Genomic DNA, 24,895 nt, shown 5'->3' on the forward strand with positions numbered 1-24,895 from the left:
GGCTGGCGATGGCACCAAATTAAGGCAAAGATGAGTATTTCGTGTATTGCAAGCTCGGCGCTTTTGAGCTGACGCTCGGAGTTTCTCCTTCAGTCAAACGACAGCTCAGAGCTGTCAGCGGTGAGCAGTGCCTCCGTGACACCTCCTCTTCCTCCGGGCACAGGGTAGGTGCTTTCCTGGCTCGGCCGGGGCACCTGATGCAGCGCAGCTGCGGGGAAAACACCATCTTGCTTTAAATGAAGGGGTTTTTTTTCCAGATATCTGCAAGGCCGTGGGTGTTTCAACCCTGTTTCTGGGAGCAGAAAGTCTTTCCTCAGCACGGCCCGAGAGGTGGCACGGGGGTTTCACAGCATCCCAGACTGGTGGGGGTGGGAAGAACCCTCTGGAGCTCCCCCAGTGCCACCCCCGCCAGAGCAGGGGCACCTCCAGCAGTGGCACAGGACGGCGTCCAGGCGGGTTTGGGATGGCTCCAGAGGGGGAGACTCCCCCACCTCTCTGGGCAGCCTGTGCCACTGCTCTGCCGCCCTCACAGCAGAGAAGGCCCTCCTCAGGTGGAGATGGAACTGCCCATGGTCACGTTTGTGCCCGTTCCCTCTTGTCCTGTCACTGGGCACCGCTGAGCTGGGTAAAAGTCTTGTGGGGAGGATGAGGAGGAATGACACTCCCTCAAAACCCCGGTTGCCCCAGCTCAGTGCTCAGCGAGCCCTCGCGGGATGGGGGCGGCAGGCAGCATCCCTGCGGGGAGCGGGGGCACGAAATGAATTTGCTTTCAGAGTTTTTGGCGCAACGGCTGCTCAGTCCCCTCCTCTGTCCCAGACCAAAGCGAGGGATGAGCCAGAAAGCAGCAGCTCCACAGCCACCGCCACAGGGGTCTCCAGGGAAGGGGACTGATGGTGGCCCAGACCAAACACCTCCATGAGGCCATTTCATCCTCAGGCCCCACGGGGAGCAGCTTTCGGCAGCCCTTGGCATCAAGGAGCAGTTTGCAGCTGCTTTGCACAAGGGACTTTGCTCTGCCGGTGGCCCCAGGCATGACGGGTGCACGTGTGGGGACCCCCACCAGGACTCCCAGGAGCGCCCCAGCCGAGAGCTGCGGGATGGGGACCGTCACCATCGCAGCCACCGCCTGTGCTCGGGGCTGCGGATGCACCCAATGCTCATGATAGGATCGCTGAGGGAGGGAAGTGGCTCTGTGGTGGAGATGGAACTGCCCATGGTCACGTTTGTGCCCGTTCCCTCTTGTCCTGTCACTGGGCACCGCTGAGCTGGGTAAAAGTCTTGTGGGGAGGATGAGGAGGAATGACGCTCCCTCAAAACCCCGGTTGCCCCAGCTCAGTGCTCAGCGAGCCCTCGCGGGATGGGGGCGGCAGGCAGCATCCCTGCGGGGAGCGGGGGCACGAAATGAATTTGCTTTCAGAGTTTTCGGCGCAACGGCTGCTCAGTCCCCTCCTCTGTCCCAGACCAAAGCGAGGGATGAGCCAGAAAGCAGCAGCTCCACAGCCACCGCCACAGGGGTCTCCAGGGAAGGGGACTGATGGTGGCCCAGACCAAACACCTCCATGAGGCCATTTCATCCTCAGGCCCCACGGGGAGCAGCTTTCGGCAGCCCTTGGCATCAAGGAGCAGTTTGCAGCTGCTTTGCACAAGGGACTTTGCTCTGCCGGTGGCCCCAGGCATGACGGGTGCACGTGTGGGGACCCCCACCAGGACTCCCAGGAGCGCCCCAGCCGAGAGCTGCGGGATGGGGACCGTCACCATCGCAGCCACCGCCTGTGCTCGGGGCTGCGGATGCACCCAATGCTCATGATAGGATCGCTGAGGGAGGGAAGTGGCTCTGTGGATTGCAAAACATCATCTGTTTTTCTTCAAAGCTCAGGTCTGAGCCACCAACAAAACCCTGCAAGCCCCGAACGGAGAGCGGACGCAGCCCAAGGTGACACCTTAGTCTCGAGACAAGGCAAACCCAGATGCAGCCAACACCTTAAAACCACCGGAAACCTCGAGGAGAGCAGCGCGGGGTGCTGCATCGCTGTCACAACCTGCCAGCTCCCAGGCACGGGCAGCGTTTGGGGATGGGGTGTTCCCCCAGGGTTTTGGGGACCGGTGCTGGACCCAGAGCTGCCCCCCACCCCGGGCAGGGGTCAGCGTCGTGGCTGCGCAGCCCCACGGCCCTTCGTGAAGCCATAAAACACCTTCAGGTCTCGGGTGGTGGTGGGGAGGGGACAGTGTTTGCCTCTTGTCGGGGAGAACGTCTGAGCAGCCTCTCAGAGGTGGCAACTGCGACCGTGGGTGGGAGAAGGACCCGTTTCAGCCTGGCCACATCCCCATCCTGGCTGGGCAGAAATGTCTGGGGACAGCATCACTCCGAGTCACGGAGGGAGCAGAGCCACAGGCTGAAGGATGTGGCTGCGGCCACACCGTGCAGACCCCCGCTCCATGCCTGAGCATCTCCCTCATTCTGAGAGCTTTCATCTTCCTCTTCTGCCTCCAAATTAACCTCCAGCTCTGGCCGCTGCCCGTGTCCTGCCCGCAGCCCCCGTTCCCTGCGTGCGCCAGGGTGCAAGGTCCGACCCTGGGCACCGCCACCCAGAGGTCCTGGCTCAGGCTGGCCTGGGGGGGTCCGGCTGCCCCCGGCAGCCCCTGCCGCCCCGCTGGGCTCTGCTCGCACCGCGTTCTGCCCGCACCCTGCGGGCACCGCGAGCGCCGAAACCAGAAGCGCTGGTGGGAAGTTGGGCCAAGAGGAACACAAGGGCTCTCCTGTGGGTACCGCACCGGCGACGGCAAAAATCAAAACGGCTTCATGGCAGCCTGACCTCACCGGTTGGTGCCCTCCATCCCGCTCGGGTCAGCGCTCCCGGGCGCACCGACCCTGCGCCGGCACCCAGCCCCGGCTGCCCCCCACCGCTGCGCCCTGCGCCAGTGCCTCATGCAGCCCCGGCTCCGCTGCCTGTCCCCAAGGCGGAGCAGCACCGTCCCCTCTCCAGCGGGGATGCTGGGCGCTCCCGGCACCTGCCGGAACGCAGCGAGGGACCGGCATGGGTGCAGGGGAGGACAGGGCTGAGATAGCCCGGAGGTGGCAGGAAGAGAGGGTGACATCCCCAGGGTGCCCGAGGGGGATGGGGTGGGGGGAGCCCGGGGAGGGCCCCGCTTGCACTCACCATGGTGTCCCTGCGTCCTGCCCCCGGGGACGGGGCGCTCGGGGCTCCTGTCACCGAGGGCCCAGGTCCATGGACGGGGCGCTCCGGGGCTCCTGTCACCGAGGGCCCAGGTCCATCTCGAAGCACTTTGCTTTTGTCTTTCTGCTGCAACTACAAATTGCAACTAATTTTTTTTTTTTTTTTCCTCCTCCCACTTCCTCATTTCATGCGGGTTTGCCGGGGTGGGGAGGACGAGGGCGGCTCTCTGCTGCTGGGGGGGGACCTTGGGGTGGCCCTGCCCAGGGTGATCCCCCCTCTGCTGCAGACGGGTGCTGCTGGTGCCGGGGGTCCCCCCCCCGGGGAAGGGGGTGGACGCTGGGTGGAGTCGGGCAGGGATGCTCAGAGCCTCCGCAAAACCTATTCCCCCTCCCTGAGGTGAGTTTGATGTGTCCCCCTCCAGGGGTGGCCAGTCCCTGCTGTGGGATGCTCTGCTTGAAGATGGTTTTAGCAGCAAGATGCTTTCGGTTGCTGCTATTTTTTTTTTTTTTCTTTTTTCAGGTCTTTTGAATGAAAAAGACAACACTTGAGGAAACATTTTGGCTACAAATGGGCCAAAGCCATTTCAGAAAGACCATGGCTGGAGCTGCGTGGGGGATGAGAGCAGGGGTCCCTGCAGGGGACGGCTGTGGTGGTGTCCTGCAAACCCTGCACACACAGAATCCCAGCATCCCAGACTGGTGGGGGTGGGAAGGGCCCTCTGGAGCTCCCCCAGTGCCACCCCCACCAGAGCAGGGGCACCTCCAGCAGTGGCACAGGACGGCGTCCAGGCGGGTTTGGGATGGCTCCAGAGGGGGAACCTCCCCCACCTCTCTGGGCAGCCTGTGCCACTGCTCTGCCACCCTCACAGCAGAGAAGGCCCTCCTCAGGTGGAGATGGAACTGCCGATGGTCACGTTTGTGCCCGTTCCCTTTTGTCCTGTCACTGGGCACCACTGGAAACAGACTGTTCCCATCCCCCTGGCACCTCCCTTGGAGGATTTATCAGCATTGATAAGATCCCCCCTCACTCCTCTCTTCTCCAGACTAAAGCCCCAAGTCCCTCAGCCTTTCCTCATCAGAAAGATGCTCCAGTCCCCTCATCATCTTTGTAGCCCTTTGCTGGACCCTCTCCAGCAGTTCCCTGTCCTTCTTACACGGACCCATCTTCCTGGAACAGCCCTGCTGTGCAAACACACCCGTGCAATCCCCAGCTCGTTGTGACGGTGCCACAACACCGATGCCAGGCTGTGCCTGGAGAAGGGACGCCGTTGCGCTGAGCGGTCCCGGCCCTATCCAAAACTGTCAGCGCTGACCCAGCTCCTTGGCAGGGGTCAGCCCCCGACAGAAAGCTGCCAAGAGGGCAGAGAAAACCGGTATGCTGCGTTGGGAAGCCGAGGCCTGAGCACAGTTCCCTACTACCGTGTCCCCACTGTCCCCTGCAGACCTGCCAGATCCTGAGATGGCCCCTCCACTCCAACAGTGTGGCAGCGGCAGAGCCCACACACTCGGGAACCGGCACCAGCAGTGCTGCAGCAAGCCCATGACGGCTCCGCGTGCGCCCGGAGCACGGGCTGTCCCTGCCCCGGAGCGCTCAGCTGCTCACAGCCCACCCCGGGGCTGTACTCCCCTCCATCCCTCCTGCCGGCACCTGGTACGGACCCCAGGGACCGAGAGGATGGGCAACCTCCAGCTCCATCACCATGGCAGGACATCCCTCCTTCTTGGGCATCAGGGAGGTTTGAAGTCCACGATATACAGAGGTTTGGGGAAAGCAGGGAGGTTTCCGGGGAAAGGAGAGGTCTGACGCCACGTGGGGACAGCACGTGGCCGCTTTACACACCGAGAACCCATAATAACCACTTTTTCTTTTCCCAGCATATATTGGCCTTTGCACTGCAGAGCAGCGGGTGCCGGCTGGAGCACTCAGCCTCCCACCAGGGCCAGGGCTGGAGGAGAGAGGATACTGCCAACCAGCAGGGTCTGATCTGGAATTTAGGGCAAATTCTGCAAATTCCAGGCTTGGGGCAGTCAACCAGCAGGCTGAGAGCCAGCAGAGCTCTAAGGGTTTGATCTGATCACCGGCAGCCGTGCCCTGGGAAGGACATTCGCCATGTCGGAGACAGCTGTTGAGGCCTCGCACACAAGAGCAGGTTGGTGCCCTCAGCTTCTGAAACTGCCTCTCTTCTTCTGAATACCAGCTCAGGTAGAATCACAGACTCATAGAACCGTTTGGGTTGGAAGGGACCTTTAAAGGCCGTCTAGTCCACCCCCCTGCCATGAGCAGAGACATCTTCAACCTGATCAGGATGCTCCAAGCCCCGTCCAACCTGGCCTTGAACACCTCCAGGGATGGGGCAGCCACAGCTTCTCGGGGCAACCTGCCCCAGGGTTTTACCACACTCATTGTAAAAAATTTCTTCCTTTTATCTAGTGTGAATCTCCCTTCTTTAAGTTTAAAACCATTGCCCCTTGTCCTATTGCCGCAGGCTCTAGTAAAGAGTCTGTCCTCTGGTTCTCCAGAGCCACGAGACACAGTGCAATGGTACATGGTTCAGGGAAGCACCAGCGCTGTTCCAGTTCACAGACATGTAGATCTTCAAACCACCTTCCCCTACAATCCCAAACCAGCGTTACCAACACGGGGTCTGCGCGCCCGTGGGGTGCGCAGCCAACCTGCGAGGGGTGTCCGAGGACAAGCCTGTTCCTACACGCCATGCAGCAGCTCTGGGTGAATTTCCACCTATCTGACCCGCTCTGGTCACTGAGGCTGCGCGGAAAACCCTCCCCTGCTGCCCCAAACCCCTCCTTCAGCGCGAGCACAAGGAGCACCGCGGTGTGGGGCTGCCCAGAGCCAAGGCTCACCGCTCGAGAAACAAGACTGGGACCAGAAGCTGTGCCCGGGATCGTAGCTACTCCTTTATTATAAATCATGCCGTTACGTCGCTCCTCCTCAGAGTTAGTATGTTAAACATTTTTCATTATATATATATCTATATAAAAAGGTGGAAACACCCCCTCCCCTCACCAAAACGTCAGAATGGAGCATGGCACCAGGAAGACAAATGAAGACCCGCTCAACAGCCAAACGGGATTTGCTGAGCATCAGAGAAGCTGCGATCGGCTGATGAGCGGGTGAAAATACAGATGGTAGAGTAACACAGGAGGGCTGGCAGGGCAGAGAGGTTGGCTCGGGGGAAAGAGGGCTGCCCGCCTCCCTGCACCCTACAGACGACCCCCAAGGGGAACAGAACATGGCTTTGGACAAGATTTCTCATCTTTGTGATGCAAAAAGGCCTGAAAATAATAATAAGAAAAATAACTATAACAAAAAGAACACGCTTTGCAGATTGGAAACTCGGGTCTCCTCTGCAGGCTGCGGTGGCCCATGGAGGAGACGTGTGTGGACCCAGATTTGGCCAGGAGGTGACCTGGAGGACTTTCAAGCCTGCTCTTTTCCCATCCCTGGAGGTCTCCTGAGGGCAGAGGAGTGGGTGGCACTGGGACCGGCACCCCGAGGCCACAGCGGCATGCAGCGAGGCTGCCTTTGGAGGCAAAGCACCTTTCGGAGGCAAAGCACCTTTCGGAGGCAAAGCACCTTTGGAAGTAGAGCACCTTTGGAGGCAAAGCACCTTTGGAGGCAAAGCAACCGCGGAGGCCGTGGTGTTCGCTGGGGAGGGCCCTGCCAGGACCAGGCAGACTGGTCCCAAGTCACGGCTCGGCGATGGGGACATTGTGACCAAGACACTTCTCGTCCTGCGTCCTCCTCTGCTTTGCTTCCTGCAGCCCGGCACGTCCTTGATGCCCGTTAAGTGACTGCAGCCCCGAGCACGCCTCGGCCCTGACCTCAGCTCGTGCTTCGAGGTGACTCTGGAATAAAAAATGGTCATAATAGTGACAAGGGCTTTAAGGAAAAATAGGGGGACACCCCAATCAAAGTAGGTTGTTAAGAGAGTTTGAATAACCCCCTCTCCCAGTTAAACTGGTGTCACCGCTCTGCTCACGGCGTGACCTGCTCCCTGTCCCCTGCTGCATGTCCCAAGGTGACAGGATGCAAACCCAGAAAACAAAACTCCTGCTCCAGCCCCACTCCCCACAGCAGCTCATCTTCGTCCGTCGCCCAGAAGCCACATGCCACACTCGTCACCCGTGGCACCTGAAACCTCCTCCCCGTCTCCCCCGGGATCCCCGCGGGAAAGACAGCGGCCCCCGGTGCTCTCAGCCTCCCCGGGGATGCCCCACTGCGGACCGCGATGCCCCGCGATGCCCTTGGGACACGGGCGCGGAACAGGACGAGGCAGGAGCAGGGTGAGTGGTGCCACTTCGGTGGCTGTCTCGGCGCCAGCAGGACCTGGGTCCTCCACTAATAAATAACAACGTCAGAATTTCAAGTAATGTCCCTGCTGCCGCGCTCTGCCCAGCTTCTCCCTCTCCCACCGCTCATCGACCGGCTCCTGTCGCACTGGGCCGTGGCGGTGTCTGCAGCGGCTGGCAGTGGTTTAACTGGGAACCTGCCATTGTGAAGCTCGGGGGCGAAGGGTGCATGTCTTTGGGGGACGGGTTTGGGTGACGCCGGCTCCCACTGGAAGCACGACCAGTGTCTGTGTTGGACCCAGGGGAGATTCCCGGGGCGGAGAGGAAGGGCATGGCTCGGCGGCCCTCCGGCGTAGCTTTTGCCTTCCAGTTTTCTCACGGGGGTCACGCTGTGTCCCTAGTGCCCCTGGCAGGTTTTACAGCACATCTGTCGGAAGTAGGTCCGGCTGCAGAACTTGAACTTCAGGACGAGCGGGCAGTAGGCCACCTTGTTGACATCCTTGCACTCTGGATGGGTGACAGAGGGAAGCGGGGTTACAGCTGCCTCGGGGGTGAGCAGCCCCATGGGGTGACTTCTAACTGCGCAAGCCCCTTTTGCCCACCTCTTGGCAGCCTTTCGCCAGGAAGCAGTAAGACACAGCCGTGCTGAAGAAGCTACTGGGAACCTCACTACTCGAAAGCCTCTCTTTGCCAAGGGGCAGTTACTTAATTTATCAGGGTCACGGCACACCAGTTTGGCCTGGGACCAGAGGGGACAGCATCATGTCTCCCCAGGAGAGCCTTTACCCCCCAGCACAGCACCTACAGCCCAACTCGGGCTCCCGTGTCCCTGTACCACGTAGCCCTGAGGCTGGCAGAGCTCCCCAGTCCCCGCTCGTCTCCCTCACCTTCAGGGTTGTCCGTAGGTCCCGATTCGCACTTGGTCTCGCACTGCTGCATGCCAGGCGGCTGCAGGGTCTCCACGCAGTCGCTGGACGGCTGCCCGGTGTGAGCCAGGCACTGGACGGATCTTCTTTGCTGGCCAAGGCCACACTGCGCAGAGCACTGCCAGGAAACAGCACAGCATGGAGCTACAGTGGCCGCCACGGCTTTAATAATGCGGGGGGAGAGGGCACGGCCGGGTGTTAGGAGGTGCAAAGGGTGCTGGATGGAGCCGTCCCTTCCCTCACCAGTACCGGCACGGCCGAGCGCTGCGGCCCCGCTTCCCAAAAAGCTTGGTTTGAACCTCCAGGGCTCAGCGAGGGTCTCTCCATCCAGCCCTAAACCCCTGGCCTTTCCCAGGCCTCCTGCACCCCCCTGTCACCCTGCAGCTCCAGGGGCGTTAGAGGGAAGGGAGGACTGTCAGCGTCACCCCGCTGCAGGCGCCAGGCTGGGCTGTGGCAGGTGGACCATCAGTGGCCCTGCTTGCAGCTGGCCCAGCCCACCTCTGCAGCCCATCGCTCCCCCCGCACTGCTCCTTGTCCTCACTGCACTCCTGCCCCCCAAATACCCGTGGGCACCCTCCAAAAACTTCTGTGGGGCCCTGCTAGGTCCAGGAGACTCCCTGGGTCAGTTTTGCGCTTGGGCCACCATCACAATGGCCTCCTGAGCCAAGGAGGGGCAAAGAACACTGCCATGGAGTCCTGCTGCCCCCCAGGTAGTTGTGGTGGCCACATCAGGTTCTGCTGGCAGGTAAAAGCCTCATGCTCTAGGATTTGAGGGGCTGGGGAGGCAGAGTCTTCTCCTTCAATAACCCCATGGAAAGGACTGTCCCTACCTCTCCCCACTCGCCAGTCACCCAGCGCGGTGGTGGGCAGCGCCGCAGGTTGCACCTCATGCTGGTCGGGGGCTTGGAGCCTTCATAGCACTGGGAGGTGGGCAGAGTTGCGCTGTGGTCACCGCTCTTGCAGAGGACAATGCGGTGGCGGAAACCTGGCCCACAGCTTGGGGTGCACTGCCAAGAGAGGACACACGCGGTCAGGATGTACGGCGAAGAGGAGAGAGAGGCAGCGCTGGCTCTCCTCACCAGTGCTCCCACCTTGCCTGTCTCCTGAGCTACAAGACCATTTCCCACATTACGTTCTCCACAGCCAGCAGCCAGCAGCGATGCTCTGGCCCAGTGATTGACACTCATCCTAAGGACCAGTGCCATCGGAGATGTGAGGGCCGATGTTAAGGACTTACCTCAGACCAGTCCAGGGCGACCCACTCGGGAGGGCAGGTCTGGTTATTGCAAGGCTCGAGCATCTTTGGCCGGGGATGGGTGCAAGAAGCATCATCCAAGGTCTTCTCCTCGGTGGCAGAGATCTTACGCTTGCAGAAGACGCTGCGTGTGCGGACGCCTTCGTTGCAACTTCGGCTGCATTCAGACCAGTTCCCAATCACCCAGCTGGAGACAGGTAAAACAGCAAAGCTTACAATGGGCACGGCGGTCCACGCCTGTCCCCTATTCCTGCTCTGGCCACAGCATCCCAGGCAGCTCTGGTTGAACCACAGAGATCCTCCACATCTCTTTCCCCTTCAAGAGAGGCGCAGGGACCAGCTGGGGAGGGACTGGGACAAGTTCTGAAGGACTGTGCTGAGTACCTGCGCTGCACCAAAGGACCAGATGGGGAGGGCACCTTCCTGCAAGCAGCACAGCAGCGCAGGGAGGAGGTCATGCTACAGAGACCATCCTCGGCCAACGCACCACGTGCTCGGCGCATCGCTCACCGAGCAAGGCGCGGCGTAGCCTCACGCGCAGAGCGCTGCGGTGGAGACAGGTTTCTGCTCCCCGCGTTGCCACTGCCCTTTCCCCGCAGCAGTGCACTTGGGTTGTGCAGGTTGTGCGCTGTATTGCGCTTGTGAGGGGACCCAAGAGGAGAAAACTGCCTCCCTTTCCCAGCAGAGCTGCTCCGGCTGGGCAGTGTCACCCCTGGGGACAGCCGCAGGGGACTCTGACTTGGGAATGGCAGAGGGGGGAATTTCACCCTTCTCCACCCTGGTTCTTCCACCCACACTCCCTCGATGTGCTCCAAGCTACGGTACTCACGCCGGGGGGCACGGTTCGGTATTGCACGGCCTCTGCCGCTCTGGCATTTTAGTTTCGGGGCTACAGAAATGGTTGGAGACAGTTGAGCCATCGGGAAGTTTCTTGCATACCACAGATTGGATCTGGCTGCCTGCCAAGGAAAAAAAGGGAAGGGGGAAAGAGAGGAGGACCCTGAGGCCGGCGCCGAGCCAGGCTGCGGGCACGAGCCCCACAGCTCTGCTCCCGCCTGGGCACTTGTCACTGCACCTCGCCGAGCCCGAACCTACTTCTCTATTCATAACCAAGGCCTCCTTTGCCTCTAACACCTCCAGAAAAAAATGGATGGGGTGAAGGCTCACCAGCCGGGGCAGGACCCAGCAGGGTTTGCAGAGGATGGAGGATCAAAGTGTTCCAGGGATCTCGTGCTCAAATAAACCTGTTCTAACCTTGGTCTTGCGACGCTTTCTGGGCAGCACTGGGGAGCAATAGGTGGAACAAGAGGGGGTAACACTTTGTCAGGGCCCAGCACACAGGACCAGGTCAGGGCCCTTAGCTTTGAACGGGGGACATGATTAAGCCTTGCTTTTGAAACTGCCTTTCCTTCTCAATATCAGGTCAGTCACTCGCAGCCAGGTTCTCCAGAGCCACGAGATGGGGTGCAAACCTTTGGGTCATCCCCACGGGAACCAGCCCAAGGGATGCAGGGAAGCATCAGCGGTGTTTCAGTTCACAGACATGTAGATCTGAAGGCCAGAGGGGGTGTTGCAATCGGCTAACCTGTCCTGCACGGCATAATTAAATGAATTTCAAGCATATCGTGCCACCTTCCATCACCTCTACCACCTACACCTGCGGTCCAGCCAAAGAACGGCGTCCAGGTTGTTTGCCCTGACACTCTGCCCACAAGATCATGGGGACTGACACCAGCTTGCATGTGGCTGAGCGTAGGGTGGGGATATGTAGAAACCCGAGAGCTCCTTTGGAGCAAAGCAGATGCTAACATCTGTGCGCTGTCTCATGTGGCCCAGCCACAGTGCGTGGGAGTCACAGGAGCGCAGACCCGTGTGTGTGTCCCCCCCCGCAGCCGATACGGGGTCAAACCTCACCCCCTGCACACAGCACTGAGCATTTGGTCCACGGGGTGTAGTGCCAGGAATACTGGTTCGAGGCATCCCTGCCGATGGGCGCGTTGAACTTGTACCGGATCCCCTGCAGCTCTGTCCGCACAAGGACCTGCAGAGAAAGGCACCACCGAGGCATCAGTGCCACCGAAGTCCAGCCTGCTTGGGGCCAGCTGGATGGTGTCCCACAACCTCAGCACTCTCTCTAAAACTCAGGGCAGCTGAAATCTCCCCCTCTTCCCTTTCCAGGCCCTTCCAGCATTGACACGGCAGCCACCAGTGACGACAGCGGTGCAGCCACGAAGGTGACACAATCAGAGAACAAGCTTGCATGCACTTAACGATTGAATCTTTCCAAAGCCTGGCAGATTAGCGAGGGAAACCTGAGAATTTAGCCCAATTTACCTCTGATCTCTCTGTCCATTTACTCCAGACAGCAAGGACGGGGGCTGATCAGCGCCAATTCCCATGTTATCACAGCAAGGTCTCTTTAGCCCAGCCCAGGCCCATACCAGGTGGGGGTATGAAGGAACCACGTTACCAACCATGACAAAGAGGGTGATGTTGGTGGGTCCCAAGGCCTCCAGGGACTCAGGCTCCTCTGGGGATCTCCTGTAGTGGAACGTTGTGCCTGCGATGTCAAAGCGCCGTGGGGGGTCGATGGAGAGCTTCCCGTTGATGTAATAGTCGCCGCTCTCCCCTCTCAGCGCTGCGAGGACAGGGGAGTAAGGGTTAGCGGAAAAGCTGAAGACACCCGGATCCAGATTTGGCCAGGCGCTTCTCACCTGCCAGGCTCAGAGCACCGCTACAGCCGAGGGGGAATATCATTAGCCTTGTTCCACAGGGAGGGAATGCCAGGGCGGGGGAAATAAAGTGGGAGTCTGGGTCGGTGTCGCACAGAAAGTCACCAGCAGAGGTGGGACTAATGTACCCGTTGTCTTGTCTCAGCCTGCGTGCTGCTTTACTGCAGAAGGACGATGCTGCGGGAGCTCAGCCAGCTGCCCGGGTGGTGACAGGGACACTTGGCAGCGTGACAAGCTGTGGCCACGAAGCCAGGTTCAAATCCAGCTGTGCAAACTGGGTCTTGGTCGGTGGGGCTACTGGAGGAGGCTGGTCCCCAGGAGCTTGGCTGTGGTTGCCCAAGCGAGTCGCTAGAGGGGGATCGGCTCGCTCGCTCCTTCCCGCTTACATTCCCACGCTCTCCCGGCTCGCTCTCTGCCACCAACACCCCGGTCACTCCTGCCCTCGTCACTCCTGCCCTCGCCGCTGGCAGCCACCTCATTGCCATGATGCTCTGGGGCGGGGAGGATGCTTCCTACTGATGAGGATGGAGGATGCTCCCTCTGCTCCCTCTGGGGTGCAGGGACAGATCCTGCAGTGGGAGAGACTGGTGGCAGCAGTCGCAGCGATACGAGCTCGGGCTGTGCCTCCAGTACGCACCAGTCTGGATGGACACAAGGTGTCCCCAGTATACATGAGCTGGGCAGGGAGGGATGTCAGCATCTCTGAACCCAGCAAAGAGAGCTGGCCTGGAGGGATGCTGCCGGGAGAGACCTGCTGTGACCTCCCACCGGTGCCGGCATCCAGGCAGGCTCCTGCTGCCGGAGAGCCGCTGCGGAGGCACCCGACAGCAAGCCCGCAGTGAGCAGTCCTGCCCACCCCTCCGCGATCGCTGTCCATCGCGTGGAGGACAGAAAGAGAAGACAAGGGGAAAGAAAAAAGCCCATTGTAAAAACGAGCCAGAGTCTGGCTGGAAAATTAAGCCCAAGGAAAATGTGAGCAGGTCTATTTTTAATCCCCAGCCCAACGTGCTGGCGCAGGGGGGAATGCCAAGGAGCCACAGGCAGCACCAGGACAGGGGGGGTGTGGGGTTTGCTAAGGGTTACGCTGCAGAACAGTGAGCGCAGGACGAAGGCAGTGCCCCAGCGAGACAGGGACTGTGTGGGCCACACTGATACGGCCCACGCTGGCCTGGGACGCGCTGCCCTGCCTTCCTCTGTCCCCAGCCCCAAGCTGGGGCCCCCAACCCCATCCTCTGCTGCAGTGGGAGGTTTTCCTTGCAGGGCCTTTCCCACGCGCTATTAACCGCAGGGAAACGGCAGCCCAAGGGGTGTCTGGCTGGGATTTCAGTATCCCCCAAGCCCATCTCACCTAGGTAGTTGATGGAGAGGTTCAGCTCCCGGATGTCGATGTGGACGGAGCCCTTGGGAATCTGGATCACCTCCTCGTAACCTATGAGACAACCCGGGGCCGGTCAGCAGCGATGCTCAGCTTCGGAGCCCGGAGCCAACCCTGCCGGGAGCTGGATGGGAGTGTGTGCCACCCCGTTACCCGTGGGTTAAACACCAAACGAGATGCCGGCAGTGCGGAGGTGTTAATTCAGCCACCCACTGTAATTAAATGGAGACAGCAGCATGGCCCGCCAGGACATTGGCTTGCTTGCTTTGCAGTGCGGCCTCTCGTGATGGGACCGGCCATGCTGGGGAGGTGCCGTGGAGCTGGGATGTCCATGGCCATCTCCGCAGCTTGGCTTGAGGGCCGCGTGAGCTGGGGAGGAGGGAAGGACCTTGGAGCTTTGTGGCAGGGACTTGGGTGGCAGTGGTGGCTGCGGCACGGGTTGGTCGGTGGACTGGAGCGATTTGCTCCCTGCTTGCAGCCTGGTCCTACCCTTTGGGGTGTTTCTCTGGGATACAGCCCTGCCTGTCCTGCGCATCCCCAGGAGCAGGTGAAGCAGAGGACGGACTTGAGGGTGGGTGACACAGGCTGCGCTGGCCAGACCGCTTGCTCCCTACCTCCCTCTGGCAAGGACTGGTTGAAGACGCCCTCAACGGTCTCACAGGAGCTGCCGTCTCCCCCACACACGCGACACTTGTCCTCCTTTGAGTCAGAGCCCAGGACACGGTCGCAGCCCACGTGCTGGAGGAAGGAGCAGCAGGGAATTAGCCATCCTGGTGGGGCCGTGTCCTCCCCACACCTGACCTGCAGCATCCCAGGGAGCCCATCCCTGGGCTCCACCTCGCTCCCCTCCATTGCACTGTACACCAGGCAGTGCTCAGCACCATCACCTCTGCCCAGTCCCATCTCTCTGCCACCCATCTCCAGGGACAGTTCTGGGGGGGCTCCCTCCAAGGCTGGGGGCGATACAGGCAGAAATCCTGCGACTGCGGGGTAAGGCAGATGTTTGGGTGCCTGCGTTGAGCTGGTGGAGCTGCAGCAGCCCAAGGAGAGTTGTGTCCCCACAGCACCAGCATCACAGTAGCGAGCCCACGCAAAGCCTCCGTCTCTGCCCCACTGCCACCATAGGTGGGCTAGCAGTGGGTCACCAGCACGGCTGCGGCTACCTATGGTGCAATTCTCCTTTTGTTCCACAGTACATTCAGCGCCATAAAGACAAAAAGATCCCAGAGACACAGGAAGGGAGACAGACAGAGACAGAGTCTCTCTGTGTCTGCCTGCCTGCTGGGAGACATTCTCCACTCCCACAGCGCTTTCTTATAATTAAACTTTTATAGCCCTCCAGATCCCATTTCAAGGGAAATATCAAGTGCCTGGGGCTACATGGGCTGCAAACGCAGAGACCCGTCGCTAACGCAGGCCCGTGTGGCACCCAGTGCACAGAGAGTGGACAGACACAAGCCCAGAGGTGGACGTGCTCCTGCTCCCAAGGTGAACCGAGTGCCCGGGCGGAGGGATGCCCATGTCCCTGCGGGCAGGTGGAGGGCAGCGCTCCCCTGCCCAGGGGTCTGCCCTTGTCTCCCCATCCCGAGCCTGTCCCAGACCCCGGCAGCACCTTGCACTCCCCGTTGACGCAGATGTCATTGGAATCCTGCCGGCACGGTGTCCCATCCACCACAGCTGCGGCTCGTTCTGTGTAGAAGTTGAAACCCTCGGCCAAGCAGTTGAGGGAACAGGCTTTCACACCCCCTGGGAAAGAAGCAGAGGTTCAAATGATGCCGCCAAGGAGAGAGCAAAGACATGGACAGTCAGACCTGGATAACAACTGCCTTACCCTCGGCCTCCCCACACCTCCATCCTGTGCCTGGCCCACCACACCGCTCCAGGTGCCCAGGAGGATGTCCCTGCCAAGTGGAGGGACCCACGGAGGGACCCAGACATCTTCCTTATTGATCAGCACTGAGTCAGGACCCTTCAACCAGACACTGACACATGACGAGACACTGTCCCTTCTGCACAGCCTGGGAAACACAGGCTGTTTGTGACGGGGAAAGAAACAAACTGACTTGTTCTTATCTGGTGTCGGTCACGCCTGGGTCTCCTGGGCTGTCGAAACCCTTGTGCCCATTTTACAGACAGGGAAACTGAGATAGCAGCTCTTAAGTCCAAGGTTTTTCAGCTGCTGGACCAAAGCAACCAAGTTTTTTATTTCCTAGACCAGTTACTAGGCCAGAGCAACCATTTCTTTCTGTTCAAGGCTGGTGGATCCTGAGTCCTGCACAGCAAAGATGACAACAGCAGTGCGAGGACTAAGGGGAAGGATGATCAAGTTATAGCTAAAATACCTGCTTCCCTACCCCCCTTGCCAAAGCACCGTCTAAGGAGCCAGGGCTGGATATCTGGATCTTGGCTTATGGTGCCTGGGAGCAGGACGTGGGACTGGTTACGGAGACATCTGAGCAGAGCAATTTTCTGCCTCCTGTCATTGATTGGATTTTATCAAACGCTGGTGCAGACTGCAGCATTTGCTGCCTTTACTGAACACCCAACAGCCTGCGTGACCCTGCCGGGGCGCTGCATACCTCAGCTGTGGCAGTTCGCTCCTACGGGCACCGGCAACAGTCGTGAGCCGTGTGCCAGAGCTGGGAAGCACCCAGGTCGGGAGCAACCGAAATCTGCAAAACTTGCAACTCGATACAGCACATCAAAGGGGCAGACGGAGGGGAGGGGTGGCCCAGCTGTGCCTGGGAGCACCCGAACGCAGCCCGGGGGGGAAAAAAGAGCAAAGCCAGGAGAGGGAGGAACAGGAGGAGACACGAGAGGGGAATTCAGCAGCTTGGGGGCATGCTGTGGAGCAGGATGCCTGGGCAAGCCCCTAGAGGAGGTGCTCGATCAACCATCCTTCTGGAGAGCCACCTCTCCGCAGCACCCGGGCTCTCCCCCACCTGGCGAGGGAGCTCCAGGGCCACCAAGGGGTACAGCGCAGGCATGACCCCAAAAACTCACAGCCATCTGACCACAGCATGCCTACACCCCAGGTCTGTCCAGCCAGAGCTCAGGTGCAAAGGATCACCAGCAAGGTACGAAAGCATGAGTCACGAGGGACCTATGCTGGCTCTGGGATCTCCCAGCTGGGAGAGGCCATACAGCATCCCAGACTGGTGGGGGTGGGAAGGGCCCTCTGGAGCTCCCCCATCCCACCCCCACCAGAGCAGGGGCACCTCCAGCAGTGGCACAGGACGGCGTCCAGGCGGGTTTGGGATGGCTCCAGAGGGGGAGACTCCCCCACCTCTCTGGGCAGCCTGTGCCACTGCTCTGCCGCCCTCACAGCAGAGAAGGCCCTCCTCAGGTGGAGATGGAACTGCCTATGGTCATGTTTGTACCATTCAAGCCCAACCAGCAACCGCACACCCAACTGTCCCACCAGCCTGGCAGAGGGGCTCGTGCTGGCCCTTCCTGAGAAGTACTGTGATTTAGCCAGTGATTTTGGCTCAGGAGCATCTCTCCTGCCGGTGGTGCTCTCCGCCGGCCACGTGGGCCCCTTCGTCCCTGCCCGTGCGCGGCTCTCTAAGGCCGCGCTCTCTCCTGCCGTCACTGGAGTGCAGGGCAGACTATGCAATGAAGCAGAGCTGAGAATCAGCCAGAAACTTGGGCTTTCATTTCAGGGCTCTCAGATGGGTTTACTAAGCTATTCCCATGCACTCCCTATTCCCTTCCATGTCTCCAGCTGCAAGGAAGAGAGAGACCCACTGCAGACACCTTGCTGCAGCTCCCTGGTGTCAGCTAACCCCTGCCGCAGCCTGTTTCCCAGCTCTGGCTCCATTTTAATAGCTCCTAGTTGGCTGCAGGATCCTCCTTTTCTATCATAGCTCCTCAGCGCTGCTGCCCCGTGCCCAGGCTGGCGCCCGACCTCCTCCAGCAGCAAGCAGCCCCGAGCGTAATCATCACGGCCTCGAAAGAGGAGCCCGTGGGGAACACTGGAATGAAAAACGTAACAAGCAGGAGGACAAAAAAAAAAAAAAAAGAAAGAAAAGAAAAGAAAAAAATGAAAAGATTGGGGATTGGCAGCAGGAAGCCAAATTTCTTCCTTTGCCTTAAGTGCCCTGATTTTGTTACAGGGCTGCAAAAACGGCGTAAGTGCATGAACTCAGCTCATGGCAGAGTGTTCATGGGGGTTTCCTCATTGCCCTTCCCTTGCTGGAGCACAGGAGGACTCCTGTATGTGCACATGTGTGCACGTATGCTTAAATCCTCCACAATTTAACCTCCTTTCAAAGTGAGACCAGCAGAGAGGGAGGAAAGCACATGAAAGTGAACAAGCCCTCCATGCTGGGCCAGTTGCCCTGGGTCCAGCCCATCACTGGCAGAGACCCATCGCTGCCAATGCAGGGCCTATATCCCGGTGGCTCCGAGCATCTCACGTGCACAGAGGGAACCTGGGAAGCAGCCTCTGAGCAAGGGAAACCCAGTGCCCGTCACCTTCCTGCCTGCGAGAGCTGGCAGCGGGTGCTGGGCTTGGGAGTCCAGCACCATGCACGGAGGTGGGACCTGGGGGGTCCCGAGGTCACGCTGCCACCCAGCCGCTGCTCCACGTGGGACCAATCCCTGCTGGCTCTCCTCACGTAGCCACTTAGGAAAGGCTGGGGGATTTCAGCCCTTAGAAGAAAAAGTCTTACGGAAGAGAAATGGTCAGAGGGAGAACAAAGGAGGAATGGGGAGAGAGAAAGGTGATCCTGCATTGGTATCTGCATCCCAACTGCAGCTGCTCCAGTGAGCCAGCTGGGCCACCTGAGCTCAGGACCAGTCCCCAGCACACCCTCCCTGGTGCCAATTTCCAGGCTGGATTTGCCCTTGGAGGACAGGTCACCCTCCCAGCAATCAGAGGAAAGGGAGACTGCTATCACTGCCCAGCATCTGTTGGGAACTGGACTTTCAAGGCATTCAGCCGGCCAAGAGGTACTCAGGTGGGCATCACCTTGTCCTTGTTATAGTGGTTCCTTGAAAAGACACCATTCTAAAGCCCCAGGCCAGTGACGACTGTGTGTCCCTACGACAGCAACACTGACCACAGCAACATGGTGAGGGTGAGTTTTGGACCCCAGAAAGATCCTTTGAAACAGCACAACACGCCTTGACATTCCTGAAGATGGGAATTAAGGACCATATTTTTACCAGCAACCAGGATCCAGCCCATTGTTTCCCAGCACATGAACGGTTTGGTGGGAGCTGTGCTTTTTGGGGTGGGAGCCCTAAGCCCGGCAGAGCAAGGCAGCGCCCTGCGCCCCCCCAGGCTGGCTCGCTGCTGCCCAGCGATACCCGCATCTATGGGGCAGGAGGGGATCCTCAGCGCGAGCCCCGCGGGGCGTTGGGCAGCCACGGGGCAGGAGAGGCTCTGCAGTGCCCGTTGTCACTTGTGCAAGTGCTTCCATCACCACCACGGGAGAAGAACCTGCTTCCACACAACGACTGGGACCCCCTCAGCCTGCCCACTGCCTGGTGAATGTTACTCTTTGACCGGGAAACAAGCAGCAGATAAGACCGTACAGCCCTAAAGAGCGCAGGGTCTGCCATAAACGCCGTGCAGGTCCCCAGCCCCCTACCCCCAGAGAGATGAACCCCCCTGGCCATGCATCGGTCCCCAGAGAGCTGCCCACCCTTCGCTTTGGGCTGAGCAGTCCAAGGCCAGCAACAGCCAGGTCTGCCGCGGGTACTCCTTTTAACATTTAATATAGCTATTAAAATAGAACAGCATATTTTCAGTCGGTTATGCAGTGCCTCAGAGGATGTTTTGCTCCTCCTGCCTGCCGTGTCCCATAGAGGAATTAAAGCGCATTACAATTTATGATGAACAATCTCCTGTTTTCTGCAAGCCCCCGTTCCTCCCCATCCCTCTCCCAGCCTCGGGAGCCGCTCCACTCTCCCTGGGCTCTTGCATCCGCCAAGAGCAAAATGAATAACTAAGCGAAAAAAGCAAAATAAACAAACAATTAAAGCCGCATTCCACAAGGTATCTGCTGACTGTTGAGCTCCGAAAGGCTGAGCTCAGCGCTTCTCGCCGGGGCTGTGTCTTTCGATCCCGGGGTCTGGGCTCCAGGACTGTTATAAATCACCGCCAGGAAAACACGCCGTACCGGCCCCGTGCAAAACCCGACCTCAACTTGCCAGTGACCCGGCGGCTGGAGTCAGGCTTTCAGTGGGTGGCTCCCTCCCTTCCCAAATTCCCCGTGGGATCGGTGCTCTCCCCCATCCAAGTCAGCGGCTACCCCTTGGCTTCAGGGTGGGGATGCTCCGTGCCTGGGATACTTCCCCGAATCGCTGTGGGGCTGGTGTCTGACGGGCAGATGGCACGGGCACCCCTGCACCACCGCACCTTTCGGCAAGAGGGTGGCTCGAGGGCGCAGTGCCGAAGGCAGCGGCTGAGCTGAGCAGGAGAAGAGGCTCAGCAGAGGCCCAGGGTGGTGAACGGCCCCCAGAGTGAGGACATGTGCCCAAAAGCAACCTGAAGAGCAGATACGCTGCCAGCTGGAGGGCAGACTGCCCGGGGAGGAGGCCGCCAACGAGGATGGATCCGGGGGGGCTGCTTGTGCCAGCGGGGAGGGAGGGATGGAGTGACACCAGTCACCCCAGAGCTCTCGGCACCGCTGGAAGAACCCAGGAGGGAGCAAGGGAGATGACAACCAGCCCTCATTGCCTCCCCGACGCTGGGGTGGAGGGGGCCTGCTAACACAGGGGCTGCGGGGGGGAAACACGGGTGCTGAGAGCTAAACACCTGCGACAAGGGGAAGACAAGAGGGGGCCATTCCTCGGCGGTCTGATCCACAACATGGAGAAGAGGGTGGAGGTGAAAGGGATGCTCCCCAGCTCCCCCACAGATATACCTCTGACACCCAAAAGACAAACACAAAATCCCACAGGCAAGTGACCTGTGCTGCTGAAGCCACACTTATAGAATCACAGAAGGGTTTGGATTGGAAGGGACCTTTAAAGACCAGCTAGTCCAATCCCCCTGCCCTGGGCAGGGACACCTCCCCCCAGCCCAGGTTGCTCCAAGCCCCGTCCAACCTGGCCTTGAACCCCTCCAGGGATGGGGCAGCCACAGCTTCTCTGGACACCCTGTTCCAGCATCTCACCACCCTCATCACACGCTGTTTCTTCCGTATGTCCACCCTAATCCAACCCTCTTTCAGTTTAAGACTGTTGCCCCTTGTCCTCTCACTACGGGCCTTGGTAAAAAGTCTCTCTCCGCCTTTCTTATAAGCCCCCTTGATGTACTGAAGAGCTGCAATCAGGTCTTCCCCATCCTTCCAGAGCGCCCACACTCAGGCAAAGAAGTTCACAGATGGTGGGGAACAGTGCTGACACCTTACCACCTCCACTGTCCCAACTGATCTGAGGGTCCCGTGTGGACAGCCCGTGCCATGAAGAGCTAATCCTGCTAATCCCGGCAGGAGTCACTCGCTGACAGGTCCCGGGCAGGCGGGTGGCAGCACACGTGATTTCTCAAGAGCCGGGAGACGGGTGCTCTCCTGGCCGGGGCCTTGGCTCCCAGAACAGGCTGAGGAGCTGCTGCTGCCAGCACCTCTCTACTCGTGTGAACGTGCTTCAGTTTCCCTACCTGGGCTACTGCAGAGGAGGAGAGTGATACCCTTTGACACCGAACAGACAAAACATAACTGTTAAACAACACGGCTCCTCGTGAGCATTACTGACAGCCAACCTGGAGAGCTGCGACAAAGAGCTCCCAGATCCCTTCAAGACACGATCATGCCAACTGTCACAGCATCCTGGGAAGGGGACAGGTTTCACCTTATTTTATGGAAGAGGAAGGTGAAGCACAGAGAGAAGGGGTTCTTTTTGAAATCCAAAGCAAATATCAGTGTCAGGACCAGACTACATTCGAGGGGCAACGTTCAAGTGGCCAGCCATCCCCTGGACCCAAACCACCGGGCCATGCCTCGGGAGGAGAGAGGTCTGAGCAAGGGCAGCTCCAGCCTGCAGGGCTGTCTTCCACCTTGGCATTCATTGGGGTCTTTGTGTGACTTACTGCTTTGCAATTTTATTACATTTTTATTGATCCATCCCCTGCAGCCTCAGCACATCTGCTCCAGCTGCAGGAGCCCCTCTGGGAGGTGTGCTTATTTACACAGCTGCGAAGGATTTCCCCAGTCAAGTTCATTAACTACATGAAGGAGACGCGCTGTTCTTTCTCATTATTAAGAGATTTCTGCCACAGAGGCTTCCTCCCGCCCCCTCTCCTCGCTATACGCTTCTGCAGGACACAGGAGGACTGACCTCGGGAAGAGGGGAGTGCTGCTCTTTGGAGGATCCACCGTTTTGCATCCCTTCTGCCCGTGCAGGAGCTGGAAGCTTTACCTGCCTGTGCAGGGAGGGCTGCCCTGTCTTCTCCCCATCGGGTACCAGACTGACAACTCCCTTCTCTCGTCTGTCTTCCTCTTTGCTCCCTCAGCAGTTAAGGAAACAGGCTTGAGGGAAGAAGCTAAACAGCTCTGACGCTGCTGGAATAGTTTCTTGCAGAGCAATGAAGTTAAAGAACAATGGCACAGGGGTAAGTGACCCAGGACGGGGGACACGGCAGGATGGTCACGGGCCAGCGCAGGGGGCAGCTGCCTGGAGGGACGCACATTGATCTGCAGTCGTGCAATCTGCAGCACGTCGCAGGAACACAGAGTGGGCAGCCTGCGGGACACGGGCTAGTGGACATGGTGACTAACTGCCCACCAGACTGCTTGGCTCCCCAGATGTGTCCCTGCAGAGTCGGGGAGAGCAAAGCCCCGTACAGTCCTGCTCCGGTTCTGCCTGGGCCAAGGGGTGCTCAGCCCAGCCCCAGCACTCACCTCCACGGTACGTCTTCCAGGTGTAGTACTTCCCTCGGAAGGGGACGTTATCGAATTCGGCACACTGCAGCTCTCGGAAGTCCTGGGAGCCCGGCGGGCAGTCCTGCGGCCACACAGCCAGTGATGAGCGCGCTGGCGGGAGCAGCCTGCCTTATCTGCTAGGAGGGCAGGAGCTGCTACAGAGCTCCCAGCTGCAACTAACACCAGCCCTGACAACTGGACACTGCTACAGTATGGCAGGAGCATCCTTCCTGCAAAGCCAGACACTATCTGAAGACTAACAGCATGAGCCCTTGGGCTCCAGCTGCTCTGTCTGCAGATGCAACACTTGCTTTGGGGAGCAGTCCTTTAAAAGTTAGGTGCAAAGCCCAAGGGAAGAAATGGGGAGTCACCTATTTTCTTCACTACCAGCCTGTGGATGTTAAAGCTACCATTTCCCAGGTCCAAAGCTTCAACGAGTTTCCCTGCAGCACAGTTATTTCTCTGCTCCCTTTGGGGTGTAACCCTCAGCCCTGGGAAGCAGGGTGCTACACCACATTTTGTGATCTGCTCTCACCTGACCAGGCCCACGCTCGCAGAATGCGAGAAGCAATTGCTGTCATGTCAGTGATGGAAGCCTCTGAGCTCTCCTCCTTTGCCTCGTTATCTTTTTCGGGCCCCTTCTTGATGCCGAAGCCCCGCAGGTACGTACCGCCCACCCACCCTCTGAGCCAGCTCGCAGCCGGTCCAGGCGTGCATCATCCTGCTCTGCTTTCCCCAGTGCGGCATTGCTGCAGCACGGGGCGGCTCACTCCCACCCAGCCGCCTCCTCCCGTGGGTCCCACGGCTCCCCATCCATGCGGAGAGGGCTCATCCCCACCTCCTCGCCACGACACAGCACCGCCTGCAGCACCGGCAATGCCCTGCCAGCCCACCGCTGCTCCTCTCCGAGCCCGGCAGTACTCACGTCGGTGTTGCAGGACCGGTACCGCTTCCGTTCTCCCAGGCAGTACTTTCCTCCGATCGTGGGCCTGCCAAACCAGGAACGAGATGGGAGAACCACCTTAGGGCAGCGTTAGTGGCAGGTGGCTGCCTTAAGTTTGCAGGAGCGCTACGGCTTTTCCCAATGCTGCGCCGCTGCAAGGACAGATCCTGCCCGAAGGGGCTATTGCAGAAGCGCAGTTCCCCAGCAGAGCTCTCATGCTCAGCTGCAAGCACACAGTGGAGTTGTACAAGTGGCTTTGGGTCTGCGGCCGCAGACCCAACGCCAAAGCAAGAGCACCAGGCTGCTGTAAGAGCAGGACATGGGATTTCCATAGAGAAACTGAGACCTTCCCAGGAACCGAGCGCAGACCCGCACAGGCACCTGGCTGCCACCTTCCCCACCCGGCTGCCGCCTTCCCCACCGACCCGAACCGCGACGCCGTACAGCCAGGACAAGGCAGCACCACACCAACACGGCCACGCACATGCACACCTACCGCGGGCTGTCGCAATGGCGAATGGATGACGATACGCCGCCGCCGCACGTCCTGCTGCACTCTCCCCAGGACGACCAGGCTCCCCAGGCACCATCGACACCCTCCGGTCGGGTGCCGAAAGGCACACACTCCCTCTTGTAGCACCACTGCGGAAAGACAGAGTTTTAAACACCCTGAGCACACGGTCTCCTCCTCCCCGAGCTCTCCCCAGCCTCCATCGGACCTGGCAGCTCATGGCCGGGATCTGGATGGATCCTGTGAAATCTGAACTCAGAGCTGTCCTGGCCTTGGAGCCAAATTCCGCATTGCTGAGGGCACTCGCCTCTCCCCGGGTACCCTCTCCTCCAAGTCACGCTGTCTCTTTTGTGCACGCTGCGTACTCGGGGTTCGCAGGGATGCCGGGACCAGTGCCCCCATTCCCAACCCCCCTTGCACCATCCTGTGGGGCAGGCAGCCACGGGCAAGTGGGTCACAACCCCACTTCTCCTCTAAAGGGGTCCTGGGCACCTGTGTCAATCAGGGTGACACACGTTGTGAACAGGGACACGACAGAGCACACACCTCACTGCCTATAAAAGCGTGTGGCAGCGAGTCCCAGGTGGGATTTGGACCGGAGCTGCTGCTGCTGGGCAGCAGGGCCACAATCCTGGGGGGCACGGACACCTCCACCACCAGCTGCTCCCTCCCAGGGCGGAGTGGGTTTTCTATGTGTACAGGGAGCTCACATTGTGGTTAATGTGTTAAAATGACCCAATCCGCAAAGGGTCCAGGTTAAAATAAAGATTTGATTGCAATAACAACGTTGCTTT

General features: G+C 59.5%; 2 protein-coding genes across 2 annotated transcripts in view; both read right to left on the reverse strand.

The window, feature by feature from the left end:
- MYO1F (myosin IF) overlaps positions 1 to 3,267 on the reverse strand; it is a 36,503-nt gene extending 33,236 nt beyond the window's left edge. The window contains 2 exon segments of the mRNA XM_009889146.1: positions 3,159 to 3,195; positions 3,241 to 3,267. Coding sequence (XP_009887448.1) covers positions 3,159 to 3,161 — 3 coding nt within the window. The 5' untranslated portion in view covers positions 3,162 to 3,195; positions 3,241 to 3,267.
- A 4,616-nt stretch (positions 3,268 to 7,883) lies between these two features.
- Positions 7,884 to 24,895, reverse strand: part of ADAMTS10 (ADAM metallopeptidase with thrombospondin type 1 motif, 10) — a 44,819-nt gene continuing 27,807 nt past the window's right edge. The window contains exons 12-24 of the mRNA XM_009889147.1: positions 24,087 to 24,232; positions 23,573 to 23,636; positions 22,627 to 22,729; positions 15,387 to 15,520; positions 14,389 to 14,512; positions 13,748 to 13,828; positions 12,142 to 12,305; positions 11,582 to 11,708; positions 10,497 to 10,626; positions 9,650 to 9,854; positions 9,243 to 9,419; positions 8,374 to 8,530; positions 7,884 to 7,993 (exon numbers count right to left, since the gene is read on the reverse strand). Coding sequence (XP_009887449.1) covers positions 7,884 to 7,993; positions 8,374 to 8,530; positions 9,243 to 9,419; positions 9,650 to 9,854; positions 10,497 to 10,626; positions 11,582 to 11,708; positions 12,142 to 12,305; positions 13,748 to 13,828; positions 14,389 to 14,512; positions 15,387 to 15,520; positions 22,627 to 22,729; positions 23,573 to 23,636; positions 24,087 to 24,232 — 1,722 coding nt within the window. The remainder of the gene's footprint in view (positions 7,994 to 8,373; positions 8,531 to 9,242; positions 9,420 to 9,649; positions 9,855 to 10,496; positions 10,627 to 11,581; positions 11,709 to 12,141; positions 12,306 to 13,747; positions 13,829 to 14,388; positions 14,513 to 15,386; positions 15,521 to 22,626; positions 22,730 to 23,572; positions 23,637 to 24,086; positions 24,233 to 24,895) is intronic.

The sequence above is a fragment of the Charadrius vociferus genome, unplaced genomic scaffold, assembly GCF_000708025.1.
Source record: "Charadrius vociferus isolate BGI_N301 unplaced genomic scaffold, ASM70802v2 scaffold657, whole genome shotgun sequence".
Taxonomy (NCBI): Eukaryota; Metazoa; Chordata; class Aves; order Charadriiformes; family Charadriidae; genus Charadrius; species Charadrius vociferus.